The sequence below is a fragment of the Penicillium canariense genome (assembly GCF_028826845.1).
Source record: "Penicillium canariense strain IBT 26290 chromosome Unknown utg000007l_segment0_segment0, whole genome shotgun sequence".
Classification (NCBI taxonomy): Eukaryota; Fungi; Ascomycota; class Eurotiomycetes; order Eurotiales; family Aspergillaceae; genus Penicillium; species Penicillium canariense.
The window spans coordinates 85,924-111,457 of NW_026622734.1; the positions used below are offsets into that span (position 1 = coordinate 85,924).

General features: G+C 50.7%; 8 protein-coding genes across 8 annotated transcripts; 4 read left to right on the forward strand and 4 right to left on the reverse strand.

Annotated features, from left to right (window-relative positions):
• Positions 1-145: 145 nt before the first annotated feature.
• Positions 146-1,072, forward strand: N7482_009059 (uncharacterized protein; the record flags this gene model as incomplete). The annotated part of the gene is made up of 4 exons (XM_056691183.1): positions 146-456; positions 508-615; positions 673-829; positions 887-1,072. 4 exons carry the CDS (start codon positions 146-148, stop codon positions 1,070-1,072), a joined length of 762 nt encoding a protein of 253 aa, XP_056538889.1.
• Positions 1,073-1,780: 708 nt separating this feature from the next.
• Positions 1,781-3,447, reverse strand: N7482_009060 (putative MFS transporter; the record flags this gene model as incomplete). Its single annotated transcript, XM_056691184.1, has 4 exons — positions 1,781-2,132; positions 2,187-2,831; positions 2,889-3,150; positions 3,207-3,447. The coding sequence occupies 4 exons, from the start codon at positions 3,445-3,447 to the stop codon at positions 1,781-1,783; spliced, it is 1,500 nt and encodes a 499-aa protein (XP_056538890.1).
• A 725-nt stretch (positions 3,448-4,172) lies between these two features.
• On the reverse strand, positions 4,173-4,509 carry N7482_009061 (uncharacterized protein; the record flags this gene model as incomplete). The annotated part of the gene is made up of 2 exons (XM_056691185.1): positions 4,173-4,345; positions 4,395-4,509. The coding sequence occupies 2 exons, from the start codon at positions 4,507-4,509 to the stop codon at positions 4,173-4,175; spliced, it is 288 nt and encodes a 95-aa protein (XP_056538891.1).
• Positions 4,510-5,380: 871 nt separating this feature from the next.
• On the forward strand, positions 5,381-7,004 carry N7482_009062 (NAD(P)/FAD-dependent oxidoreductase; the record flags this gene model as incomplete). Its single annotated transcript, XM_056691186.1, has 4 exons — positions 5,381-5,402; positions 5,515-6,056; positions 6,113-6,326; positions 6,376-7,004. The coding sequence occupies 4 exons, from the start codon at positions 5,381-5,383 to the stop codon at positions 7,002-7,004; spliced, it is 1,407 nt and encodes a 468-aa protein (XP_056538892.1).
• A 523-nt stretch (positions 7,005-7,527) lies between these two features.
• On the reverse strand, positions 7,528-9,624 carry N7482_009063 (mediator of RNA polymerase II transcription subunit 17; the record flags this gene model as incomplete). The annotated part of the gene is made up of 3 exons (XM_056691187.1): positions 7,528-8,831; positions 8,891-9,276; positions 9,341-9,624. The coding sequence occupies 3 exons, from the start codon at positions 9,622-9,624 to the stop codon at positions 7,528-7,530; spliced, it is 1,974 nt and encodes a 657-aa protein (XP_056538893.1).
• A 587-nt stretch (positions 9,625-10,211) lies between these two features.
• N7482_009064 (type I polyketide synthase) lies at positions 10,212-18,217 on the reverse strand (the record flags this gene model as incomplete). The annotated part of the gene is made up of 3 exons (XM_056691188.1): positions 10,212-17,580; positions 17,645-18,116; positions 18,172-18,217. The coding sequence occupies 3 exons, from the start codon at positions 18,215-18,217 to the stop codon at positions 10,212-10,214; spliced, it is 7,887 nt and encodes a 2,628-aa protein (XP_056538894.1).
• Positions 18,218-19,256: 1,039 nt separating this feature from the next.
• On the forward strand, positions 19,257-20,744 carry N7482_009065 (S-adenosyl-L-methionine-dependent methyltransferase; the record flags this gene model as incomplete). Its single annotated transcript, XM_056691189.1, has 4 exons — positions 19,257-19,777; positions 19,871-20,052; positions 20,102-20,211; positions 20,271-20,744. The coding sequence occupies 4 exons, from the start codon at positions 19,257-19,259 to the stop codon at positions 20,742-20,744; spliced, it is 1,287 nt and encodes a 428-aa protein (XP_056538895.1).
• A 2,341-nt stretch (positions 20,745-23,085) lies between these two features.
• On the forward strand, positions 23,086-25,220 carry N7482_009066 (fungal specific transcription factor domain-containing protein; the record flags this gene model as incomplete). The annotated part of the gene is made up of 4 exons (XM_056691190.1): positions 23,086-23,388; positions 23,465-23,613; positions 23,696-24,166; positions 24,233-25,220. Coding segments are annotated over 4 exons (1,911 nt in total), but the record flags the coding sequence as incomplete, so codon positions are not given.
• Between the last annotated feature and the right edge of the window lie 314 nt (positions 25,221-25,534).

Genomic DNA, 25,534 nt, shown 5'->3' on the forward strand with positions numbered 1-25,534 from the left:
GATTTGTGGAGGCCGCAAGCGCGGAGTTAACGCGGAGATTGCGAAGTCAAGATGCGCCGCCATCCACCGGGTTGAAGGGCGGGATGGATAACTCCCATCAACGACAGCTAACCTAACGACCAGCCAACAACACTACATACATCTCATGGCGTCTTACTTGGTGACCGGTTCATCGCGTGGTCTTGGCCTGGCTCTCATTTCCCGCCTTGCCTCCTTGCCCGCAGCCGATGTGGGCAAGATTATCGCGACCGCGCGCCAGGACAACTCGCCACAACTAAAGGAAATTGTGGATGCCTCTTCTGGCCGAGTTGAAATAGTCAAGCTAGATGTGACCAACAAACTTAGCGTCCAAGAAGCGGCGAATCTGGTCGAGGGAAAGTTACATGGGAAGGGGCTCGACTATCTCGTCAACAACGCTGGTTTGATGGACCGGTCTCCAGACGGGCTGGCGGGAATGTAAGAACTGAATTGCACTGTCGAACATTCTGTCTGACATGATGTCTGTAGGGATAACCTCGACGACATTTTCCACACAAACGTCACCTCCGTTCATAACGTGACACAGGCCTTTCTTCCTCTTCTCAGGAAAGGAAAGAAAAAGATTGTTATCAATATGTGAGCGAGTATGCGTGCTTCTGACATAAACGAGCAAGCGAGGCTAATGCGGTTTAGATCGACAACTCTGGGCTCCTTCGCAAAGGCTGAAATTTACAGGCAATCTCCCACGCCTGCCTATAAGATTACAAAAGCCGCGTTGAACATGCTGACTGTTCAATACGCCCAGCAATACGAGCCCGACGGTTTTACCTTCTTGGCCGTCACTCCTGGTGTCAGTATCCTATATCACACCTTGAAAAGTTTGAGCTTTGCTTGCTGACCTGAACAGTGGTTGCGTACCGACCTCGGCAGCTCTCGGGCAGATCTGCCCGTCGAAACTGGAGCAGAGAAGGTTGTGGATATTTTACAACAGACAGGCCCCCACCAAAATGGAAAGTTTGTGAACATCCATGTGCCAGGTTGGGAGAACCCACTAGGAAACAATCAGTACGATGGGCAAGAAGTCGGGTGGTAGAACTTGAGGCTGGTGCACTAACCCTTGACCGGCATGTCAACTAGGCAGTCAAAAGAATTTCAATTAGCAGAAAGTTCGCTCTAATATTGGATAGGTATAAGCGAGGTCTGAAGATGTAAGAGTCAACGTCGGTTATGAAATTGCTGACTGATCATACTGGGGTATTCGCAATATGCCTGGGGGATTCATACTTTTCCACCTTGACTCTTCCTTCTAGTGGCAGCGATGGTAAGCGTTGCCATTGCCAGTTACCAAATAGGAGGTTGTCTTATTATGTGCCCGATATTCATGTTAATTTAGTGGCTCTTGACAATCAATCCAGCAGTATCTGACCGTGACCTTTTGCCTTCATCAAGATTTCTCATCGTGTGTAGGTCCTGTCCTGATCAAGGATACCCACAAGTTTATGACATAGTCAGTTCTCAAACAAGAGGCGTTTAAAAGTCCAGGTGCAGACCAATGAATGGGCAATACACCTAGCAGGTACGCTTTTGAATAACAAGCCATCGCCGGTTATTTGGAAGTGGGACTCGGCGTGAACCCTCGACGGGGAACGGTGAAGAAACTGGGTCACATGAATAGGACAAGGCAAAATGGAGTAAAAGTGAGATAAAAAATTTGTTCTTCTGTACAAGTTGAATTGGAAAGACTTGGCAAATAGCCATAAAACAAACGTCATTATCATCAAAGATATAATATTGTATCCCATTAATAGAACCACCGGAAGTCGTCACTTGCAGGCCCGTCATCTAGGTTTTCAGTAGCGATATCCCTTGCTTTGACATGGACACCCTGCCTCCGGTCTCTTTTTTTATTATCCATCATCATCCAAAGACCAAGAGCCAAAGTCAAAATAATTCCAGTGCCGCCAAAGGCAGCGGTAGTGATCAAAGCTGGAAGATACTTGGGTGCATCCTGACTGCGGAAAATGTTGGAGCTGACCACTCCCATGAGGTTGGCGACTGGGACAGCAATACTAGTCAGAACGACACGTCGTCCCTCATTGGCAACGTTATTATTGTACCAAGAATCAAGGAGAACAGAAGGTGCCGATGTACCCCTGAAAGACTCATTAGCAAAAGGTCGATCACTCGTACGAGTCAATCGAACTTACCAAGTCATCATAAAAGTTGCAAAGTAAGCAACACTTAGATCATGCTCAACATCAATGGCTGCGTAAATGATAAAGCCCACAAAAGTGAACAGGAAGCCCAGTGCAATAAAGGGGAATCGCCATCTGGTCCAGTCACTGCAGAAGGCCAGAATGAGCAACATGGCGGCACCCGACACATTAGGTGCCACGGTGTATAAATTAGTTTTGACGGTGCTGTAGCCAAGGCGCTTGATAATGACGGGCAGAAACAGTTGCACTCCTTGGAGTGGCACACCAAGACAGATCTGGATAGCCAAAATGGCCCAACTAGTCCAGTGCTTGAAGATCCGGAAGGCATCCCGGATATTCAACTTCTCATTCACGACAGAGGAACTATCGATGCGGAGTCGAAGATATGCAAGCTCCTTTTCCTCAGGTGTCAAGAATCGGGCTTCGGAGGCGGATCTGGGCAGGTACCACAGGGCAAAAAGGGCAAAGAGCACAGTGCCCCCACCCTCAATTAGAAACAGGTAGCGCCATGACGCTAATGGACCGGTCTCTATGCGGAACACGCCGAACGCTAATAAACCAGAGAATGCAGAGGCAATGCTTTGTGCAGCATAGAAGATGGCTAGTCGACGGGCAAGTTCACCTCGGCGGTAGAAACTAAAATGATAATCAGTCTGTGCCCCCAAGAAATATTTTCAGAACTATTCAACTTACGTTGTCTGGTAGTAGATCACCAAAGGAAAGAATGCACTCTCTGACATTCCCAAAAACCACCGGATAGCAAAAAGACCACTGAAGTTGTACACGGCAACCACCAAAATAGTGCATAAACCGAAGGTAAGCATCATGCTTGGAAGGACGATATTCGGGCCATATTTTTTCCCCAGTAAGCCAAGAAAAGGTGCCGTCAGGACGTACGGCACAAAAAAAATGCTCAGAAGCATATTGTACTGGTTATCTTTGAGATGGAGCGTTTCTGGTGACACGAGATGTTAGACGGGATCACGGCGAATAGTAGGATGGCGGTATCACCTTCAAGCCCATCCGTCTTTGCGTTTCCTAGGTTGGACTTATCAAGACTATTGAAGAGGTACATGGTTGCCAGAACGGGCAGCAGACGAAGATCGAATTTCCAGACCAATGCCCGCTCTGCCTGGGGGTCGATATCAACACTAGCGATGGTTGAGACCACATGGGGCTTTGGTGCTTCAGTAGAATCCGCCATGATTGTGGCCACATGGGGCTTTGCGGACGATTCAGTAGAATCCGCCATGGAAAAAGAGATAATTTGAAAGTTGATTTCCCATCATGCTACTGGGATTGCGATATCACATATAGAAACGGCGCCTTATCGGAGTCTTTGGGGGGGGAGCAATATGCATAACCTAATCACCGTCACGCCCCCAGATAAGCTGCGGCTTGGCGCTGTTCCGCAGATAAGCATGTGCGAATCGGGTGGCCGCAAGGCAAGATTGACCCTAGATTAACCTATTTGCAGAATCGCTAACGGTCAATCTCCGAGACAATTAAACTTTGTGAATCGATTCAATGACCCGAAACCCTCATCGGGGAGGGGGATACCACCCCGTGCAGAAAGTAGTCCATGAGTAATAATCTTCTTGGTGGCTCAGGGGTATTCTGCGTTCTACGTGGGGCAGGCACACCCGCCAATAATTCTGGCTGGGGAGCTTTAGATCGATCGGATGCGGAACTATAGCGATATCGGGTGAAAAATTCTCTTACTGACGCTATAGCAAGACCCGTGCCTAAGGTCGTGTTCATGATGTCTTCCACAGTATATTCCAAATCCCTTTACATGAGATATAAGGAAGGTTGGATGGATGATGAGTTTGGCAGCTAGTCTATTGGATGTAAATATCGCGTTTACTGGTATGATGCATGCAAGTGGAATGGTCTCGCATAATATAGGATTTAGCTAAGATTACCTATTGTCAGCACCAAAACCCCAAAAATGAGTGGAGAGATTTGGAATACAGCTTACCCATCGCACTGGTGGCTTCCCTCTTGGGCCGGATCCTTGCATCCACTACTGCATAGCTTCGGGTGGCCAACAATGCCGGGGTTTGTGCAATGGAAGAGAATGTTCGCGACATCCTCATTTTCGAGGTCGGTGCCCTTCAGGACATCCTCCAGATCCGCCTCAGTGAAGCCTATATGAATTAGCCCAAAGCCATTCTAACATTCAGGCCTTCTGCTTACCTTTAGACGCGATCAAGACATCAGAGCAGTAGTCGAAGCTAGGGGTACAGGATTTGTCTGCCAGGCCAGTTGAGGCTAGCGCAAAGAGAGCAAGGACAACTGAGGAGAATCTCATCTTGAAATCTGAGAACGTGACTTAAAACTAATGACGAGGATTTTCAGTGATGAGCAGGACAAGAAGGAAAGTAGCGATTTTAAATCCTCTCTCTTGCTTAGAAGATTTGCAAGAAAAACAATGTATTACATTCCTTCGTCTGCCCCAAAAGCTTGGCCCCGCATGTTCCTAGTGGAATGCGAGCTGGCATGCAATTACGCCATGCTGCATACCAAATATCCACGTTCTTGCACACATTGGAACTTGCTACACCGTAAACGCTTTTGATTCCATGGAGACTGAGTGAAAGAACGCGAAGATGATGACATGTTTGGTGAACGATTCTGGAAGCCGAAACCCCTCAAAAGGCCTTTATGTTCGGAGCATATCTTGCAGCCATGTGATCTATTCTGTAAGGGGTTAGTCGTTCCCTAGAAAGGATGTCATCTCATGCCATAACTTCCGGGCTAATCATTGTCTGCGGTAAATTTCGCCGAGAGCCGCCCGGTCGGATTGGCGCTAACTGTCGCATGGGCCGAATGCAAGAATTTTGTGAGGATGGGGGAGGAGAGAGACGTAGTGATCAACGGCCCCAAATATGAAAACACGCCACAACTCTGTTCTAGCTTGTTCTAGGTCAGGCTGCCACAGTCTCTGGTTGAATAATCCCCGCCGGAGATACTCTGACACTAGCCAAGGGCCACTGGTCAACCCCCAACCAGGCAACTCTACCCGTGTCACCTATCGATAAGATGACCCCGCACGACACAAAACGTTGATATCCTTCTATAACCCAAGACTAGCTTTGGATTCTCCATTGTCTGAATTCTTGAATCTTACAGAGCTGGACTGCTATGCTTCTGTGTTCTCATTTTGCACGCGAAACTCCACAATGACATCTGACAAAGAGCTCGGTATCTTGACCCGAAACCCCGGACCCCAAAGCAACTTGCTTGATATGGCATTAGGGTCACCTATTCAGTACAAGGCTTCTTCATAAAGAATGTGGCTAACATTTTATTACAGCTAGACTCGTTACGGTTGATCCAGGTCTCCCACGTCCAAACCCAACAGAAGCATACTGGCAACGTATCCCACATGCTCTCGCTAACGTACAGTCGGCGAATCTGCCAAGTGAAAGAGACTACGCCGTCATTGGTTCCGGCATCACTGGCCTTTCTGTCGCTATGACCCTTTTAGAGCATCATTCGGCCACAACAGTCACAGTCTTGGAAGCTCGTACAATTTGCTCCGGGGCGACAGGGCGCAATGGCGGTCAAATGACAGCCAACGCAGGAGAGGAATATATGCATCTTGCGGAAATTCATGGCCCTCAAATGGCCGGCAAGATTGTGAAATTTACACTTCGCAACCTGCAAAAGATGCAAGAGCTGATAGAAGAATACGATGCTGTCGAGATGAGTGAGATGCAGCGCTTGAAGAAATTGCGTGTCTTCTTGACCGAGGGCAAATTTAATAACTTTAAAGAGAGTATTGCCCGGCTGGAAGCCGATCATCCTTCGATGAAAGGCTTTTACACGATCCTTGATGCGGACACTCTACTCAGAGTGAGCAATTGCTGTGAACTATTCTGCATGAAATAGTCCGTCACTAATATCCGCAGGACTACGGAGTCCATAACTCTGCTGGTGGTGCCTTGCTTCCCGCTAGTACTGTATGGCCATATCGCTTGGTCACAAAGGTTTTTGATGCTTTATTGAAGAAATACCCCGACCGACTCACTATTGAGACCAACACACCCGTCGACTCTGTCGAACACAATGAGAATTTTTCAACACCAATAACCTCCATATTTCCTTATACAGTCCGCACACCTCGTGGGCCAATGAGAGCAGGCAGTGTGATTCATTGTACCAACGGATATAGCGGGCATCTCCTCCCCTAACTTGCGGGGTCGCATCCATCCATTCAAAGGAACCATGACAGTTCAAGACCCGGGTACTTCAGTGCCTAACCAGGGAACATCCGTGTCATGGGGTTTCCATTATCCGCCCATCTATGACCCAGACACTGAGCGTCATGGATATGGGTTATACTACCTGGGCCAAAGCGCAAAGACAGGCTATTTCTACTTCGGAGGCGAAAACGCACGGATGGACGAAGCTGTATCAGCGGATGACAGTTTTGTTAGCCACCATTCGGTCAGCCATCTCCAATCGGTCCTCCCACGGTTTTTTGGAAAGAGGGACAATCCACCTTGGAGGCTGGTTAGTTCTTGGGCTGGAATCATGGGCTTCTCATCAGATGGGTTGCCCCTGATTGGGCAACTGCCCTTAGCTCTCACTGGGCGACGTGGTGAGGGAGAATGGATTGCTGCCGCTTTCAATGGCTATGGGATGGCTAATTGTCTCATGAGCGGAGAGGCGTTGGCTTTAATGATATTAGGGGAGAATGTACGCGACTGGCTCCCTGGTGCCTATGAAGTGAGCGAAAAGAGATTACAGAGTATTCTTACACCCCTCGAAGCGGTCAAAGCGCTAAGCTCAAAGTTATGAATAATTTCTGCTGCGGTATAACAAGTTTATCGTCTCCCTACACCGCCGATGGTGATCGGCTTGCACAGAATAGATACTGTTGAACAGCAACTTACTACCTAGATATCGATATGGGTAATCATAGTAAATCATATGATTACCCAGGTGATTCGATTATTATGCTGTTTAGCTTTGAGTTGACGTAAATAATAAGGGTATCAGCTTGTCCAGCGCCTGCCAATGCATTTTGAAAATCTTTGCAGGCCCCGCCATACCTGAGACGCCATTCTCTTGTCGGGCGGGAATATCGACTAGAAGAAAACCAAGAGTAAAAAAAAAGATGCTGGACTCACGGGGAATCGAACCCCGGACCTCTCCTAGTCTTCATTTGATCATGCGAAAGGAGCATTATACCACTAAACCATGGGCCCTAGCAATGTGGATCCTGACGGTGGTAACGGCTGAAGCCGGCGGATAAAATGTATGGATACGGTGGATGATTGCAGTTGAATCCATGGAACACCAGTCGCCAGTCCGGCTAAAGTCACGAATGGGCATCGGATGCCTCTGCAACAACAAAGTCCATGATCGAAGAATGCTCTTGAGCACCGGGGGTGCCCACGGGCGGCTTGGGGAATTTGCAGGTATGCGCCTCCGCATTGTGTGACCGTTGTTCCCGGGTGCCCCGGCCAATCCCATCGATGCTGCGTACAATGTAGGTGGTAAGGGATAGTTCATGGCGAGAAAGAGTGATCTTCATCTTCTTGTGTTTTTCGGGATTGACATGGGGCAGCAGTAACTCGCCTAGGTGGGGATACACTGGATTCCATCTTCGATTCTTTGAGATATCCTCTTCGGGGCCATTTTGGCCAGCTGGTAGCTCCTTCGATGAAATGCTTGAGACCACATCAAGGAGCAAGAGGTGTGAGATGGCCGCTTCGACCTCGTCCTTCAAGCCAAGGCGGCCGGGGGACTTGAGATCTGAAATCGTTGACAGTTTCAACGATACATCGTAGTTGGTGCCAAAGGGCGGTGATGACAAGTTGGTTCGAATCGTGACGGCGAACGAGCCGGGAGATGTGAGAAGACTGCCGTTGAAAACAGACTCGATCGGCCGGAGGAACTTCTCGACAAGCGCTTCGAGTGTAACCAGGGAGGATGGATTTTGTGCCACCTTCCAGCTGGCGAATGTGTTCGAAGTCCACTCAGGCATTTCCAAGCCGGAAGATCGCAAGACAGAGAAGATGTCATGGAAAAAAGATTCTAGCCACCTTACATGCGACAAATGTTGCAGGTAAGCCAGGGCGGGGCGAAGGAGATGATACTCGGGTGTCAAGCGTTTGTTCGTGGTTAATGGACGTGGGACTTGGGTTCGTCGGCGCAAATTTTGTCGATGAGCAAATGCCAGTAGAATACGGATTGAATGTGCCAGTCCATCTGCCAGTTGACTGTCATCATGCGCAGAGTTCTGCTCAGTAGGGATGCTATCCGTATCGGCCTCCACAATATCTAGCAAGAGTTCCACGTCATCAAAGGCGGGAATTCGGATCAGGTCTTGTCGCGTAGTCACGCCAAAACTTGCCATAGCCCTGGCCTCTCGAACCAATTCGTGAAAGAGCTCTTCCTCGAAAACGGAATCTCGCGCTTGGAGAATACGATGCTCGATAGATTCTGCATCGTTGGATCCAGTTCTATGTGGCTTGAAGCTCTCAAAGATTTGGGATCCTTGTCGTACGCGGACCCGAACATGTCGGGCTCCCGACGGTATCAGTCCTTTGTCCAGAATTAAACTCCCATCATGAGCTCGTCGAAGTGAAGCCAGCCCGCGATCACGAAACACAGGTGTAGCTGTTGTGATATGATTAGAGGATACCTTGTGGGCTGCGCCAGGTTGTAGATAAACGCACCTTCTATAAATCCATACTGCACACCCAATGCTTGTTTCTCCCGCGGAAGCCTGCAAACTTTCCATCCTTTATCTTTGATAGCTAGCACTTCATTCCAGTATCGGGTCTCCGATTTGATTTCACCTTCGAGTCTGGTGGCGGCGCTCAATAGCTTACTCGAGGCGGAATTGAAGTTCTGAATCCTCCATCCTCTTGAGACAGTCGCAATGTCCTTCATAGCTGATTCTGGCTTCGGTGGAGGATTGACAAGTTCGGAGTCGAGGGAGCCGAGGGGCGCAACTTGTTTGAGGAATGGAGACATGGAGGTTTCGGCCTGGCGCGGTGCATGCTTCGACAGCAACAGCGAAATGAAATCAAGAGCGAACATGGTTTCCATATGTGATTGTCTGTTTCAATTCCGTTAGCTGTATTTCCCCCCAGTCGTCCGTCTCTGGTGCCGAAATAACCAACACTGCGAACTGGGTGATATCGTTGCGTCGCTTGAACAGCTGCTCGCGGCGCTCGGTCATATCAATGTCTCCAGTCTCCTGTCCGCCGCTGTCCTCGTCCTCCTCCTGCTGCAGCGCACCATTGCGCTTCTCTTCTTCGGCGATCTTGGCTCTAAGAACCTCCTCATTCACATCTCGAAAAGAACCCCACTGCTTGTTGATCTGGGAGATCTCGACAGGGAGGGTGTCTGGACGGTCGTTCTGCTCCCGGAGTGGGCGCAGGGGAAGGGTGAAAGAATCAGCCATGATAGGCGTGACCTGTACAGTACAGACAGCTAGCTGCGCTGAGATGCGATAATCGAATGGCTCGTAGAGTGGAAAGAACGCGTTGAACGGGTCGGGGAAGCATCTGTCACGTGCGCGTCGACAGTGACTGGGCTGGGGCGGTCTGCCCGACTGGCTCTCCCAGGAACATCTGCTTTGAGATGATTACCACTAGCCACAAGGGAATCTAAACCGTAATTTCCTTGATATGACATTTGCAGGACATTTGGTGCTTAATCACGTTATGTGTATCCTCACGTGAAGAGTGACGGCTTCCGAGAACACGCCGGCTCTGCAATGTACCATGCTTACATATTCCAAGTCGCGTCTCTCCGAGTTGTTCATCACATGGCCGCGGAAAAAGGCAAGTGCTGAAAAATTGGGATCGCCTGCTACTTGCCTAATAAGATCTACCAGCCTTAAGCCTAGGAATATTTAGGCAGGTAGTGTCTCAATCAAAAGCGCCGTTTGTTCATTCTAATTCTAACATCATATCACTCTGACAGCAGTGCTTTACTACTTTATCAATGTCATTTATCTGATGCCAACAATAATCCCTTGTCATCCATTCATCCCTGAAAGTCCACAGCAGCATCAACCACCTTTGCCGCCAGGGCATTGATACTGGTGCGCGGGTCCAGCAGATCTACCATGCTTATCTTGGATCCAAGAGCCAAGTGGAACCAGTTGCGCAGCTCCGCCGCAATGAGACTGTCCACACCATGGTCAGACACAGCGCGAGCCGTATTGACAGCTGATAGATCCATCAGCAGCATTGTCGCGACTGTGGTGGCAATCAAACTTGTAGTAAGCTGCAGCGCCAGGGCGCGCAGCTCAAGCTTTTCATTCCCGTCAGATGCGGTACGTGTTTTTCCAACCGCATCATCAAATTCGCGCCGGTTTCGTGCAGTGGTAGAGCGTTCACCTTCCAGGCCTCCGGCCGATCCTGAGTTCTCATCTCCTCCATTATGGCGCATCGCGTCGTCGAACCCACGAATCACGTGTGATACACGCGCGTCATTGTACCAGCGTGGCTGGGCGACACTGCGGATTCCAATTTCGGTATTCTCTCGCTCCTTCTGGGCCATGTGCGCCGGATCCATGTAGGTCACATATGTCGCGGCTGCCAATGGGTCGACTGCAGCGCTAGTGAATTGCGAGCTAACATCGCCGAGGAACGCTGGTTCCAGCAGGCGAAGGAAGTATCTCTCGGACACGGTAAGAACCTTATTGCGAGTCATCAAGTCGAGTGTCAGGGGATCAGTACTGAGGTGACCGACATCGTTGACCAATCCAAACTGGGCGGCTGTAGCGGGAAGGCCCTGGCGGCGGCGATAGCGCGCAAACTGATCCTGGAAATTGTTGGCGGCGGTGTAGGCACCCTGAGTGGCGAAGCTGAGGACCGAGAGGATCGACGTGGTCATGACGAAGAAATCCAGCGGCAGGGCCTTCGTGGCTTCGTGCAGATTCCATGTTCCGCGCACTTTGGCGGCGAGACCATCGCGCCAGCCCTCGAGGGAGATCTTATGGAAGGAAATGTCCTGATATGACACCGCGCAATGGACGATACCCTTGACCGGCAGAATGGAGGATGCTTCTTTGATGGCCCGCACCACCTGCTCCGAGCTGCTCAGATCACAAGCGACAGGGTGGACACGCACCCCACGCTTAGCCAGTGCATTGACGAGTGTCTGCGCGTCTGGGGCGTGGGGACCACGGCGAGACAATACCACGATCTCTTGAGCGCCGCGGCTGCCCATCCATTGAATAATTGACCGCCCTAAACCACTCAGGCCGCCGGTGACAACATAGCAAGCTTCGGGGTCAAATCGGGCCGCCGGGGATGCTGGTACCATCCTGACGAGCGTGTGAGGATCCTGGAAGCTCACTACCAGCTTACCAACATGGGTTCCCTTGGAGAAACCAAGCAGCGTCTGATCGAGCTGGGAGATATCCGAGACTGCCATGGGATGGATGGGACGGATATGCCCAGCCCGATAGTGCTCATCTACGGCTTGCATGAGCTCAGCTCCAAGACCCAGGTCACGACGCACCAGCCGAGCGAGATCGAAGGACGAAAAGCTGGCACTCTTCTGGAACAGCTCCAGACCAATTGCTCTGGCGCTATTGACATCCACCCGACCGAGGTCAATGAGATGGCCCAGGGGAGCGAGCGCGTTGATTGAGTCATACAGCCCATTACCCTGGGCCGTACTTAGAACTACATCAAAGCCGCCCGTGGCAACGGTGGCTCGCGCCAACTCCTCAGGCTCACGCGTTAACACGTGTGACGATGGGAGGCCAACCTCCTCAACCAAGAAGCGTACTTTCTCTGGCGTGCCGGCCATCGCATAAACGTCAGCACCCTTGGCTTGTGCCAATTGGATTGCACCGAGACCGACACCACCGGACGCAGAGTGGATGAGGACTTTCTGGCCCCGGCGCAGGCGCGTCAGATGCTCAAACGCGTATATGGCCGTCATGAAGACCACCGGCATCGTAGCAACGCCGAGCAGATCGTCGCCATCGCGCGCCTTCTGCGCGAGGGCGCCAGGCACGCGTGTATAGTTACCAAAGTGGCCCTCGCCTAGACCGTATACTAAATTGCCTACGGCAAAGCGAGAGGCCGCATCCGCACCGACGCTCGTGATGACACCGGAATATTCAGAGGAAAGGTTGTTCATGTCGAAGCGGCCCGTTGAGAGTGCCAAATCCTTCCAATTGAGTCCCACGCCGGCTACTTTGACCTCAATCGAGTTCCGCGGGAGAGGTTGGGCCAGCTCGGTGTAAGGCTTGAAGTAGAGCGAACTGAGCATTCCCGGCGTCTCGAAAGCGGCGCGCACCGGTCCCTGGCTGTCAAGCGGCAAGAGCTGAGCGCCGTGGGTCGCTGGTGTCTGACTGCGCTCTGCATATCCGTGCAACGCGGCTTCGGGGACCAGCCGACTCATCCACAGACAGCCACTGTGCCAGGCGAACTCGCGGTCTTCACTTTGGTCATAGTTTGGCTGCTGAAGTCCCTGCTCCTTGTCCGCGAGAGCACGAATCAGCTCGTTCGTGTCCAACTCTCCGACATCGAAGTGATCGGCATCGATGTCGACAGAGAAGAAGCGGCCTGTCGGTGCCTCCGTTGAGATCGTGCGTAGGAGGCCTACCACCACTGCTCCGTCGGGGTTGTGGCCCTGAGCCATGCCAGTCGACGTCAACCACACCATACTAGCCGTGTTATGCGCGAGATACTTGAAGATATCCAGGGTCAGCTCGCTGGTATCCAACAATAGGTTCTCGTCGTCTAAAAAGGCAATCACGCGTGCTTCGGCAGGCAGGTTGGTCAGCACACTATCTAGCGGCAGGGTCTTTGTAACTAAGTTGCGACTATCCAGCTCACTTGCGAGCTGCTTCAGCAAATCCGGGGCTCTCTTTCCGTGGAGCAGCCAGACCTCCCCGGACGAAGGAGAGGCGTCTGGGATGATGCGAGTCGAAACCAAGACATTCGAATGCGTTGTCGGAGATGGGTAATCATCTAAAGACACGTCTATTCCCGAAAAGCCAGCCGACCTCAGGGATCTATCCCATCCGGTGATATCTAGGAATGGTCCATCAAGGCGCCCATCCCCTGCCCCGTGCCAGTAGCCGGCCTGGGCGCCGCCGATGAGCCCGACCCAGGCGCTGTTTCCTGTGACCTCAGCCAGGATGAGCTTGCCACCGGGCTTCAGTAGTTTTCTGACGTTTTTGAGAGCAGGAATTACCGACGAAGCCGTGTGGATGACCTGCGAGGCGAGAACCACGTCGTAGACTGGCTCAAATCCCTGATCAAGTGGGTCCTTCCTGATGTCCAACACGGAGAAGTCAACATCCTGGTAGCTGGCAAGTTGGCCTTGAGCCCTCTGGAGTGCGGCCTCGGATTTGTCCGTCACGGTGTAATCCTGGTAACATTTGATGCCGTTTGTGCTGCTAAGGGCCTCTAGCACTAAGCCAGCCACGCGTCCCCGTCCTCCCTCAAGTTCTAGGATCTTGGTATTAGGATCGGCGTGCCCAATGCTGTCAACGAGCCTCGTGATCTGGGGATAGGCACCAGTGAGAAACAGGCTATCCTCGAGGAGATCGGTCAACAGTCCATCCAGCGCTAAGACCTCTTCGCCGGTCTTCTTGCCCTGCAGAATATCGGACATGCTTTCATGCAGACGCCGAAGAGCCTTCGCCTCGAGTACATCACTGGTCTCTTCGTAAAGCTCTCCAAGTACCTGAGAACGCTGGGCTGGAGTGAGCGCTTTGACTTCAAGGATCCGGGGTGATCCAGATTCATCAACAAGTCTTTTCAACCATGCGAGGTAATGTCCCAAAGTTCTGGATGTATCTGTTTCGGCGCTAACCACGCTGATCAACGTATCGTATACATCGACTGCGATGAACGCCGCAATACTCTCAAGAGAAGCTAAAATCGGGACCCAGGAGGCGTTCTCGGTTGGAGGTGGAAACAGGCCGCGTGCCTGCCGGCTGCTGAACGCACGGAAGTCAGGTTTATAAACCATGCGCATGAATGGACTGGCGTACGCCTTGCTGTGACCCTGGGCAGGCGATCGGTCATCTAGCATAAAGCTGATACAGCGAAGGTCCTTGATATCGAGGAGCAAGTCGCCTGCTTGGCTCTGCAGTTGGAGCTGGAGGTAGGCAGATCGCAGGCCCCGTAACTCACCATGAGCGACGGCCGTTCCCCAGCCTTGATCATTACCGGTGCGTAGATACAATTGTGACAAATGGATGGGTACAAATGCCGTAGTAGCCTGGTCTATTTGCCCCCCGTGGCAAGCGAGCAGGCCAAGCTGGATCATGGCATCCAACGACGCGGGGTGGATCGGATACACGGATTCGCCTCCTCTGACCATGCCGGCTGTTGTCTTGAGGTTGAGATTGGCCGACGCCAGGTTATCGGTGGGCACTGCACGAATTGCTGAGAGGGCTTGGAAAGCAGGCCCGTAGCCGAGTCCGATGGAGGCGAAAGTCTTATACCACGCTCGTGAATCCACAGCTCGAGACTCGGTTCCTAGGCACAGTTTGCTGGCCTGGACAACATCAGAGACATCTAGCTTGACCTGACCGGTGCAGTGCTCGGTCCATTGCTCCGAGTCGCGAACGACGGAGCTGACGGAGAAGCTCGTCCACGATGGAGCCTGCACGGTGCTTCCACTAGCCAACTCCAAACTCAGCATCACCTCTACTCCGTGTTGATCCTCGGGAATCTTGAGTGCCGTCTTGATGTCCACATTGCGGAGCGAAAAGCCAGCGATGGGCAGTGCGTTTGGGAGTTCCTCGTAGAGCTGTGAGGCGGCAACCATAGCCATGCACATATAGCCAGCTGCTGGGAGGACAACGTCTGGGATTAGACGGTGATCGCCGAGCCATGGCAGATCCTTCATCCTGAGAACATTGCGGAATTGGGGCCGGAGCTTTGCATTCCCAGCCACCTTGGAGCCTACCAAGTCGTGCCTTTGAACACTGCGAAGGCGGAACTCTTTACTGGCGCGGCTCTCGTAGTAGCTTACTGGCCCATAGCCATACTGATATGGTGGAAGGTCGACGGCCATAGTACCGTGTGTGAGGACCGGTTTGCCGTGACTCGTACCGTCTGTCGCATTCACTGCGGCCAAACTGATCTGCGCATTCATCCCAAATAGCGATCCAGCGAGTTGCAGGATCGATCGTCGACTGTCCTCTCCTCGAGTGAGTGACCCGGTGTATGGGATAGTCTTTCCGAGACTTTTCAGCACTTGGTTCACGGGCCCTTTCAGGGCGGGATGCGGTCCAATCTCTACCAGAGCTCCAATATTTAAACCTTCGTCCTGAACTAGGTTCGTAACTGCATCCGCGAAGCGAACGGGAGACTCGAGATTGGATCTCCAGTAAGCTGCCAGCACGCTGTCTGCATCGATGTCCTTGTGCGGTGTGACTGATGAGGCCCAGGAGATGCATGGGTATCGATCCTGCTCATCGAGAAGTCCAAGGCTTTGGAGGCGGTCCAGGCCCTCTGAGAGCAAAGTCTCGTACTCTTGGCCGAGTGCGACCATATGATGCGAGTGGTAAGCATTACCGCCGGTCTTGAGCAGTCTGTTGAACACTCCTTCTTCATTGAGTGTTGCCGAGAGCCTCTCGACGGCATCTTGTTCACCAGACAGGGTAAGACTGTCATACGAGTTGATGGCGGCAACTTTAACGTTCTGCTCGATGCCCTCGAGATACCCAGCTGCCTGCTCTAGGCTCATACCGACAGCCAGCATCGCACCACGCTGTTTGTTCAGAGAGACAGCCTGACCGCGGAAATACGCAGCTGTGATGGACTCCGCGGCACTGATACGACCAGCAGCATATGCAGCGGCCATCTCGCCGGAAGAATGACCCACCACTCCAGAAGGATAGACAGACCAAGAAACGAGCAGGTTCACCAAGCCAATCTGCACTGCTGTGCATACCGTCTGCGAGACCTCGGGTGTTTGCACAAGGCTAGGCTCAGACTTTCCTGACAATACTTCTGCAATCGTCCAAGATCGACTTCCGGCCACAGCTGAAAGAATGTTGTCCAAATACTCAATGGAAGTGCGGAATATTCTGTATTCGAACAGCTCAGCACCCATGGCGGGCCACTGCGCTCCTTGGCCCGTGAAAACGAACCCCAGCCTTGGAGTCTCGGGTGCAGCTGTGAAGGTCTTTTGGATGTCATTCAAAAGCCCCTGCGCAGCGTCATCTTTATTCACAACACGGAAGGTTCGTTGAGAAAGCTTCGATCGCCTGGCTCCTAGGGTGTACGCGACATCTGCCAAGGAGTGCTGATCAATAACACTAAACAGGGCCTCAATATTCAACTTGAGAGAGGCATCCTTGTGTGCTGCGAATGGTAAAAGCACCATTTGGCGAGTATCAGCATCGGCTGCTGCCTTTATATGGGGTTGTTGGGAAATCGCGACGTGCTTGGTCGCCGAAATTCCGTTGCTGTTCCCATTTGCATGACAATTTGTGTGACCGTTTGCATGAACATTTGCATGGCCATTGGTGTGGGTCGCAACATTTCCATTCGCAACAGAGTGGTTACTCGAGCTGCCACTGAGCGTCGCGGTGCCCAAGATTCCCGGCTTTACATAATCCGGATATAAAATATTGACGTGATCCAGGACACAGTGTCCAATGGAACCTCCGAAACCTGCGGATGTGACACTTGCTCGTCGCAGCTTGCCTTCGGGCCATGGAATGACCTCAGTGACTACTTCAGCCTTGGCCTTCTCGAAGTCGATTCTGGGGTTCAGCGTCTTGACTCCAATGCTAGGCGGAATAACACCGGCCTCCAATGCGAGTACAGCCTTGAAGATTCCCGCAAGAGCTGCCGCTCCCTCAGTGTGACCCAGGTTCGTCTTGACGGACCCGATGAGTAGGCGGTCCTCCGGCGCGTCGGATCGTCCAGGCCCAAAGACCTTTCCGGCCGCTTCGACTTCAAGGGGGTCACCGACACGTGTGCCAGTTCCGTGGCACTCAAGGAACGGCGTTTGCGATGGGTCCAGGCCACCGGTATTTTCGTATGCCTTGCGAATGATTGCCTCCTGAGCGGAGCCACTGGGATGGGTGATGCCGCTTGAACGGCCATTCGCACCGATAGCGCTACCACGAACGAGAGCGCGCATAGGAGAGCCATCCTTCATGGCTTTCTCGGGCTTCTTCAAGTATATAGCGGCAAATCCTTCACCCCGCGCATAGCCATCTGCAGAAGCATCAAATGCGTGACTCATGGACGTGCCTGACAATGCTCCTAGCTTGTCCATGGCTATCTGCATGGCTGGATCCATTATCCAATTGGCTGTGGCCACGATGGCGGAATCACAATCTCCGTCACGAATAGCTTGCATTGCCATGTGAAGGCCGTACAAGGCTGAGGTACAAGCACTGTCAAGAGTGACACTATTATATGATGATTTAGCTTCTGGTTGAGAGAGTAGAGTATATATAAGGACGAGCCACTCACCTTGGGCCGTGCAGATTGAAAACATAATTGATGCGGTTGCTCAGAATATTGTGGCAGACGCCAGTGGTGGCATGTGGCCTCGCATATTCCCAGTCCCGGGTTTGTGCATAGGAATTGTCGTATGAGATGTCGGCAACGTATACTCCCATGCGTGTCCCATTGATGCTCTCCCAAGTGTCCCCAGCACTTTCAAAGGCCTCGTACACAACCTCTAGGAGTTTGCGTTGTGACGCATCTATGGTCTCTGCTTCAAGGCCTGAGATTCCGAAAAATGAAGGATCAAAAAGACGAGGATCCTCGGTCACAGTATACCCACCCTTGGCGGCTGTGGTCCCTGGACGTTCTGGGTTGGGGTGATAGAAGCCCTTGGCTGAGAAGCGAGGCTCGGCCCAGTCGTGGTATCCAGATCGCTTGTTGATCAAAAATTCCCAGAGACTGGAGGTATCACGGACCCCTCCTGCCCAACGGCAGCCTGAAAGAGACGTAAGTGCTGATCCAAAGTATTTCCAGAGATTGATATCACCCACCCATGCCCACAATAGCGATCGGCTCTGGTTCGCGCTTTCCAGACATCACTGCTTGTTGAGAGTTCGAAAAACAATAATAATATAATAACCTTGCGTAATCCGGTAGCGCTTGAGTATAGCTTAGCTCAAATGTTTATATCTTTGACTGATGTAGATAAGGAGCATTCGCGAGTGTCATTGATCTATGAAGCAAGAGCTTGAAGAAATCATGTACTCTATAATTTGAGGAGCCAGTCACCTTTCTACTGCTGAGACAATCGGCACATCTTGATTAAGACTGATTTATGACACAGAGACAAAGAATGCTATCGGATGATACTCTGCTGATGGCGATATCGACTCCAATTCTCCAAGAGCATCGGGACAGCCGACATCTTCCGCCGTCCGGATCGGCCGGGAGTTACTTCCCAAGCAGAAAGTAAGACGCAGGTATACAAATTGAGCCGTCAAGGTGTGAGGAGATCTGACATTACTACCCATACCCGCATAATATCGGCCGAAATTTGTCGGCCCCTGAGTAGGGGTCGTGGAATAAGCACGGGAGAACTTTCCCGTTCAGTCAACTGAAATCCCGAATAGGAAAAGAAAGTGCATGATCACATAGAGTCAAATGTTAGATGGGCCCACTAGTAACGTTGATTTATGCGATAAGGCCCGATACATGAAGTGTCTGCCTTGCACGAGGTTGGGCGTGCGTCCAGGATCCTACGGGATGATAATCCTGCATGGGCTTGCCGATCAGTTAGAAAGTCAGATAGTCCTACATACTAACTCTTATTGGTCCAGACAGATACGGAACAAGAGCCCCCCCTTCACATTTTATGCCCGTAAAAGATCGGCGCATACCTGAGCCTCAGCCGATGTCCTCAGCCGATGTCCTCAGCTTACGGGGCGGGAAACTCCGTGAGCTGCCAACTGGCAGGCATGCTCTGTTGTACGAATAATCCGGAACTACGAATTGATCAATTTCAGGTATAAAGTCGTGATTGTATCTAAACATCTATATAGAGTTGATTGGATGCTGCTTTCACCTCTATTCAGGAAACAAAATATCATCAACACCCAAAAGGCTCAAATCTCTAACCATGTCACGCAAGTCCAATGGCACACCTGTTGAAACTGTCAACAGAAATAATCTGCTTGCACTCGCCGAGGACATTACTCAAAAGACTAAAGACATTACAGAGTACCTGCAAGCCAACGGATATTCCCAACCCACCCTTTCAACCGACTCTGTTGGGCACCCCGAGACGGTCGAATATGTTGTGCTATACGGAAAGCTCAAAAGATCCCTTGAAGATCTGAAGTACCTTGCTGAAGGTCCCAAGAGACACTTCCGTGAGCTTTGCTGCCAGGGATACGAGCTTGCGGCAATCCAAGTGGCTTTAGAATTTAATTTCTTCGAGATCGTTCCCCTAGCAGGTCAAATCTCGATTGAGGCCTTGGCAGAAAAAGCCGGTGTTGATCTTGATCGGACACGCCGTGTTGTCCGTCTTTTAGTGACAGAATTCATCTTCCAAGAGCCAACTCCAGGATATATTGCGCACAACTCGAGTTCCTATCTCCTGCACGTGGATGAGGAAATCCGTTCAACACTGCATTACACGTATGTTTGCCAATATAAATGCAGAATCACTTACTAGGAGACTTTCAGATGATTGTGGTCTTGGTCGTACTGATGTTTTTATTTATGTAACAGCCTGGACGAAATGCTCAAGGCTGCCTCGGCCACTGCTGATAACGTGAAGGCATCGCCACTCAAGTACGACAGCGCTCTTACCCCATTCACCACACGGCATGGCATTCCCATCTTCCAATTCTATGAAAAAGATACCCAACGATCCATTCGTTTTGCCAAAGCCATGGCTGGATGGTCAAAATGTTTGTTTACCTAATCTCCTTATGGCATGTTTGTCTGACTCGTCAAAAGTGAATCTCAACATCAATGCACTCAAAGAAGCATTTCCGTGGAATGAGCTCAAGGGCACTGTTGTGGATGTTGGCGGTGGAAGTGGCAAGGTCTCAATCACTCTAGCCCAGGTAAAAAAAAATCATTGACTCGCTTTCTCTTGAACTTTACTAAACTCAACTCGTTATAGAGCTTCCCTGACCTCAAATTTATTGTTCAAGACTCGGTCGACATGCATGTGGCCGGGCAGTCGCTTCTGACTGATGAAACCAGAGATCGGGTCTCTTTCATGCAGCACAGCTTTTTCGACCCACAGCCAGTTGGGAATGCCGCGGCATTTATTTTACGTGCATGTGCGTTGAATTGGAGTGATCGCGATGTTGCCACCATGTTCCGTTCGTTAGTGCCGGGGCTTGAGCGCTCGGAGCCTACCACACCCCTACTTATCAATGATCTTGTCTTGCCTCCACAGGGAACACTGACGCGCGATTTCGAGCGTGGCTTGCGTCAAATAGACCTTATAATGCTGGTGGGCTTTGGCGGCAAGCTACGTACTCAGTCAGAATTTGCTGCACTGTTGAAGGAAGCGGACGAGCGGTATGAGATTCGTAACTTTTACCCTGAAGGATTGATGGGTCTGCTTGAGGTCTATTTGCGGCACTAGGAAGTTCTCAGGAAGAACAAATAGATCAGCCTATCGACCAGATATGTCCTTCGATTACCGCAGAAGTGAAGGTAGCCCTTGCCTTACTGGGGCTACCACCATTATGTGGACATAGTAACACATTTTTGCTCATTTGAAACGGGAAAAGAAAACCGCACTTTGTTAGTTTGTGTCGAACTTGTAGCACTACCTGTACAGGCTAGCACGGAATATGTCTAATAGGATTGCGATGATCAGATTGATAAATATTGATGATCCTTTTCGGCAGAAAAGATCGGGGGGAGAAAGCTGAAAGCAACCCCTGGGCTCGTGTCTGTACAGCCGATACTCGGCTATTACAAAGCCTGAGTTCACGTGTAAATCAGAATTACATATAAAACCATACCATGTTTTTAAGAGAAGTGGGCACTTGCTGGATAACCCCGTTCTTAGTGGTAAGTGACCACTCCACATACTTTGACAGTTTGCTCCGAATGGTGGGTCATGGCTTAGTGTTCGTGATGGAGACCCTACGGAGGAACGCTCCTGAGTTGCCTATTCGAAGGAGATGCCAAGTCGATCACGGGTGAAAATTTGTAAAACTCCTAAAAAGCGACTCCTACTATGATACGACACGCCAGGGGTAGTATTTCGCCATTAGTTATTCCAATCGCAGGGTTAGCCCATTGGTCCAAGGTGGATTCAGGGCTGTGCTAAGGGAATGCAAGTGTAGGGAACCTCCACCACTCACAAAGATCCCGCAATGCACGTTTAGGGCCAAACTCTCTTATCTGCAGATTTTTGTGGACCCAATATGGTATCATCCATCTAAAGACGGTAATCCATTCGACAAAAGCCCAGGTTTCAACGCCGATTGCCAGCAGGTGTAGTCGAACCAGCAGGGACTGCGATGGTATGCACTCAGCATTTCTCAAAACCCTTGAGCACCGTGTCCGACAGTAACATTAGAACAGGTCCCAGCACCGGACCGACCGTGTATACCCACTGCCGCTAATTGGCTTTGCGGTTCTGTAAGGCCATAATCATGTTTTAGGAGTAGATCTCTCCTCGAAGGGATCTACTCCACTAGCCACGCGTCGGACCGCGGTGATCATGACTGCTCCCCCTCTTCGTATATGTGAGATAGACATCCTGCACCTCGTATATTACCTGTTCGATAGGGTCTTCGAGCGGTACGATTGCCGGGAGCCCCTAGCAGTCGGACGTCGGACGTCACACGTTCTTGAGCTGACCCTGAGTTCACGTAATACCTGACAATTCTATCGTGGGCTACCCCGGCGACTGCGCCATCAGGCCCCCTGGAGAACTTTATGTAACATTCTGGTGGGCGACCCTGGGGAGGCCCACTGCCTCTGGGGCCGGAGGGGGCGACATGTTTATCCACTCCCAAAAGTACGATGATTCATTTACCCCTCGTCAAGCAAAAAACAGCCCGAAGTTGAAAGAAAACCTTACGATTGAAACTATTTACCTTGAGGTATACTAAACGTCTAAAAATGACCTCGGCGGATAGGTTGCACATCTCCGCTGGCAAAAGATACATAAGACCAGGTCATACTCCGTGGTCAGTACACGATAATAGTATACATTTTTCTTCAAGCGACCGCCTGGCATACCTACCAACCAAATGTTTCCTTTGGGCTAGTCTTTAATTCGCCAAGGAGATGCATGAAGACAAGTTTGGCTGCAGGCACTGGAACAGTAGTAACACGCTAAGACTATCTGTCAGAGGGTCAAATGACAATGAAAACCGAGAAGGTTGCCTGTATTGGAGTTTGAGGCGAGCGATCCATTTCGCGCAATTCCTGAGCAACCCGTTTTTAGAGGCTGTTTCCACCCATGATGGGGCTTTTAGGTTAACGCCACCCGGGCTGTACACCCGGGCTCTAGCGTGAGGATGTTGGGTTGATTCCTGAAGGACAAGCTTGTCCGGAGATTGCGTATTCCGTCAGCTATGATGATAAGCCCTACTTCTTACACTTTAGAAATCCGGCTCCATATGCGGGCTGGATCATACGCTCCAACAATGGTTGACCAATGATAACTGGCCGGATGGGGTCGATGATGTAAGCACCAAGCACATCCGGCCCCTCCTGTTTCCTACCACCGTTGAGACTTGTTAAGACTTGCGGATTTCACATCCACAAGATCTCCAGATCACAGGGACTGATGCCAACAGATTTACACATGTGCCAGCTGTTGCTCCGATGATGCAGCCCTCGCGAAAACGCAAGGTGTCGTCTTGCATTCCTTGCTACACCAGAAAGCAAAAGGTATTGCTCGTTAGAGAACAAACGTAGTCCTGATATGAATCCCAGGACAACCGCCCTAACGTGAACAGTGTAACCGTCAATACCCTTGTAACCACTGCACCCGCCGCCGTCGCCCGGAAGACTGCGCATACTATCCATCGGAGCACATCCCATCCCCTAATAATCCGCTATTGCAAACCCGCAGTCACCATAATGAATACGATCAAAGGAATGCCCGAAATAGAAGCGTGAGCCTCATCTCTTTCGACGCCATCTCTGAGCTAGAAAAAATTAAGAGTCCGACAAGCAATGCAATGTCTTCTTCGTCTCTAACGGATGTCTTTGGCTATTCCGAAGACAGCCAAACTAACACGGTAGCTCTTTTGCGGATGGTAAGCCATTTCACAACTTTATAATCTGATAAGATTGGATGTGGAGTTTCCTAACAGTGACACGTCTTATCAATAGGTGGAGCAATGGGATAGAGAGGACCAAAATCGCAACCGTCGAGCTTTGCCGAATCAAGATGATTCGGAGATTCAACAGTGTCTAGACAAGATTCCTGACGGGCCAATCTTGGATTTCTTACTGAAATATTTCGTGCGCGAGGTGAATTGGTAAGTAGCGCAGATGATTTGGGAAAACCCCAGAACTATACCAGGACCTCATCATCTAACCTATTCCGTTTGTGATGCCCAGGATGGATCAGCTTGTTCATCTTCCGTGGATTCTAGACGAATACCAACGCTGGCGGACTGTCAAAATACCATCTTCTCTCTTTGAGATTGAGTTTGCGGTTCTCATTTTGAGAATATGCTCTTATGCATCCCAATATCTCCCTTCTCCATCGTGTACCATCGAAAGGATCCGGGACATGTCACTGGCGGATATTCGTCACTCCTGCGACGAAGCTGCTGACAGTCTCGCGGAAATTTGTCCCCGTCTTAATTCCAAGGGAAGTCTTCTTCGCGTACAACACTTGGCCTTTGTTGGGTTGAAGGCTAAGTGTGAGGGGCGGATGAAGGACTTCCGAGATGCGCTTAGGTCCGCAATACAGGTGGCTCAAAGGATTGGGGCGGATAAAGATGTGTCTTTGGTGGTTCCAGATATGAGTGAGTTGGAGAAAGAAACGCGGCGCAGGATATTCTGTAATCTCTATATATGGGACAGGTGAGCGCAGGAATATATGTTTCTTGCCGTCTTATCTCTGATAAACAGCCCGTGCTGACTTTGCAGCTATTCTTCCCGACAATTGGACCGGATCCCTATTATACCCTGTGAAATAGAGCCGGAGAACATGCCGCGCATGCGCCTTGGCTCCGATGTTCATGACACCCATGGTCTCGAGGAATTCACCGAGCGCATCCTTCAGGTTCGCCTGGCCAATTTCTGGAGGAGCATGGGTCCAACGTTAGGGTCGACTTATGATGTGATTGTTGCCGAAGAGAGATATGAAAAACTGTGCACTAAGTTTCTGACTACGCTGCCATCCGCTTTTGCCCTCCAACCAAACAAGCAGTGGGATGAACGACTTCCGATGCTTGCAAAACAAAGAGAGATTTTATTCATATCGATATTCGAGTCTCTTTGTTACAATTTTCGGCCAGCCATTTTGCTGGATGCAAGCCATCTTCCCAAGTACAAGCAAGTCTTGCTATCCTCCCAGCAAAAGGCTCTGGCGGTTGCTGCACTCTATGTTCTGCAAGGGGTATCCAGACTGCATTCTCTGATTGGCGGCTCTCAAACACGGTATACAGGAATCATCCAACCGACGTTCGAAGCTGCAGTGCTTCTAGTATCACTATGCATGGATCAAAGTTTCCTTGGAGACGTCGAAAGCCACAGTTCGAGTATCGCCAATGTTGATCCTCTTCGGGCCGGGATGGCGAACTTGACCCGGGCGGGGTGCATGAAGGCTATACGAGATGCACTCAGTCTCCTGCAGATGCTAGCAGAAGTCAGCAACATGGCGGATGTGGGAGCACGGAGCCTTTCCAAGCTGATCCGTAAAGTCGCCCAGCAGCCCACAGGCGCATCGGAAATGGAAAGACCCTCTGAGCCAGAGAACGGAGCTTTCTCGCAAACAGGAGGAAGCTCAACTTCAATCAACTTGCCGGAATACTCAGATTTGGATCCCGCAGTCTCTCTGGCTGAGCTGGTCTCGGCGGCAGCTTTCGATGTTGATATGAATATGAACTGGGACGCTTTGGCTTCAAATATTTGAGCTCTATGATCTCTTCCATTCGCACGCTCAAGGAATCTTCACAGCGGGACTTTTCATTATTTCACTTCAACGATAGATGCTTTTGGGAACTTACAAATCAAGTCATCCTTTGCAATTCAGGGTTTGCTTCTTACATATCCTAGACCCTGCTATTTTTTCTATTTCTTTTTTTCCCTCTAAAAAAAGGGAAAGAAATTCATGTTTTCGTAAGCTGAGCACCAAATTGAGGCTCATAATCGCCGCAAACTCTCTTCTTCGATTTGGAAGTTCTTGTGTTTTCAGAGCATGTGGTGTGAGGATAGTGCTAATAGGCG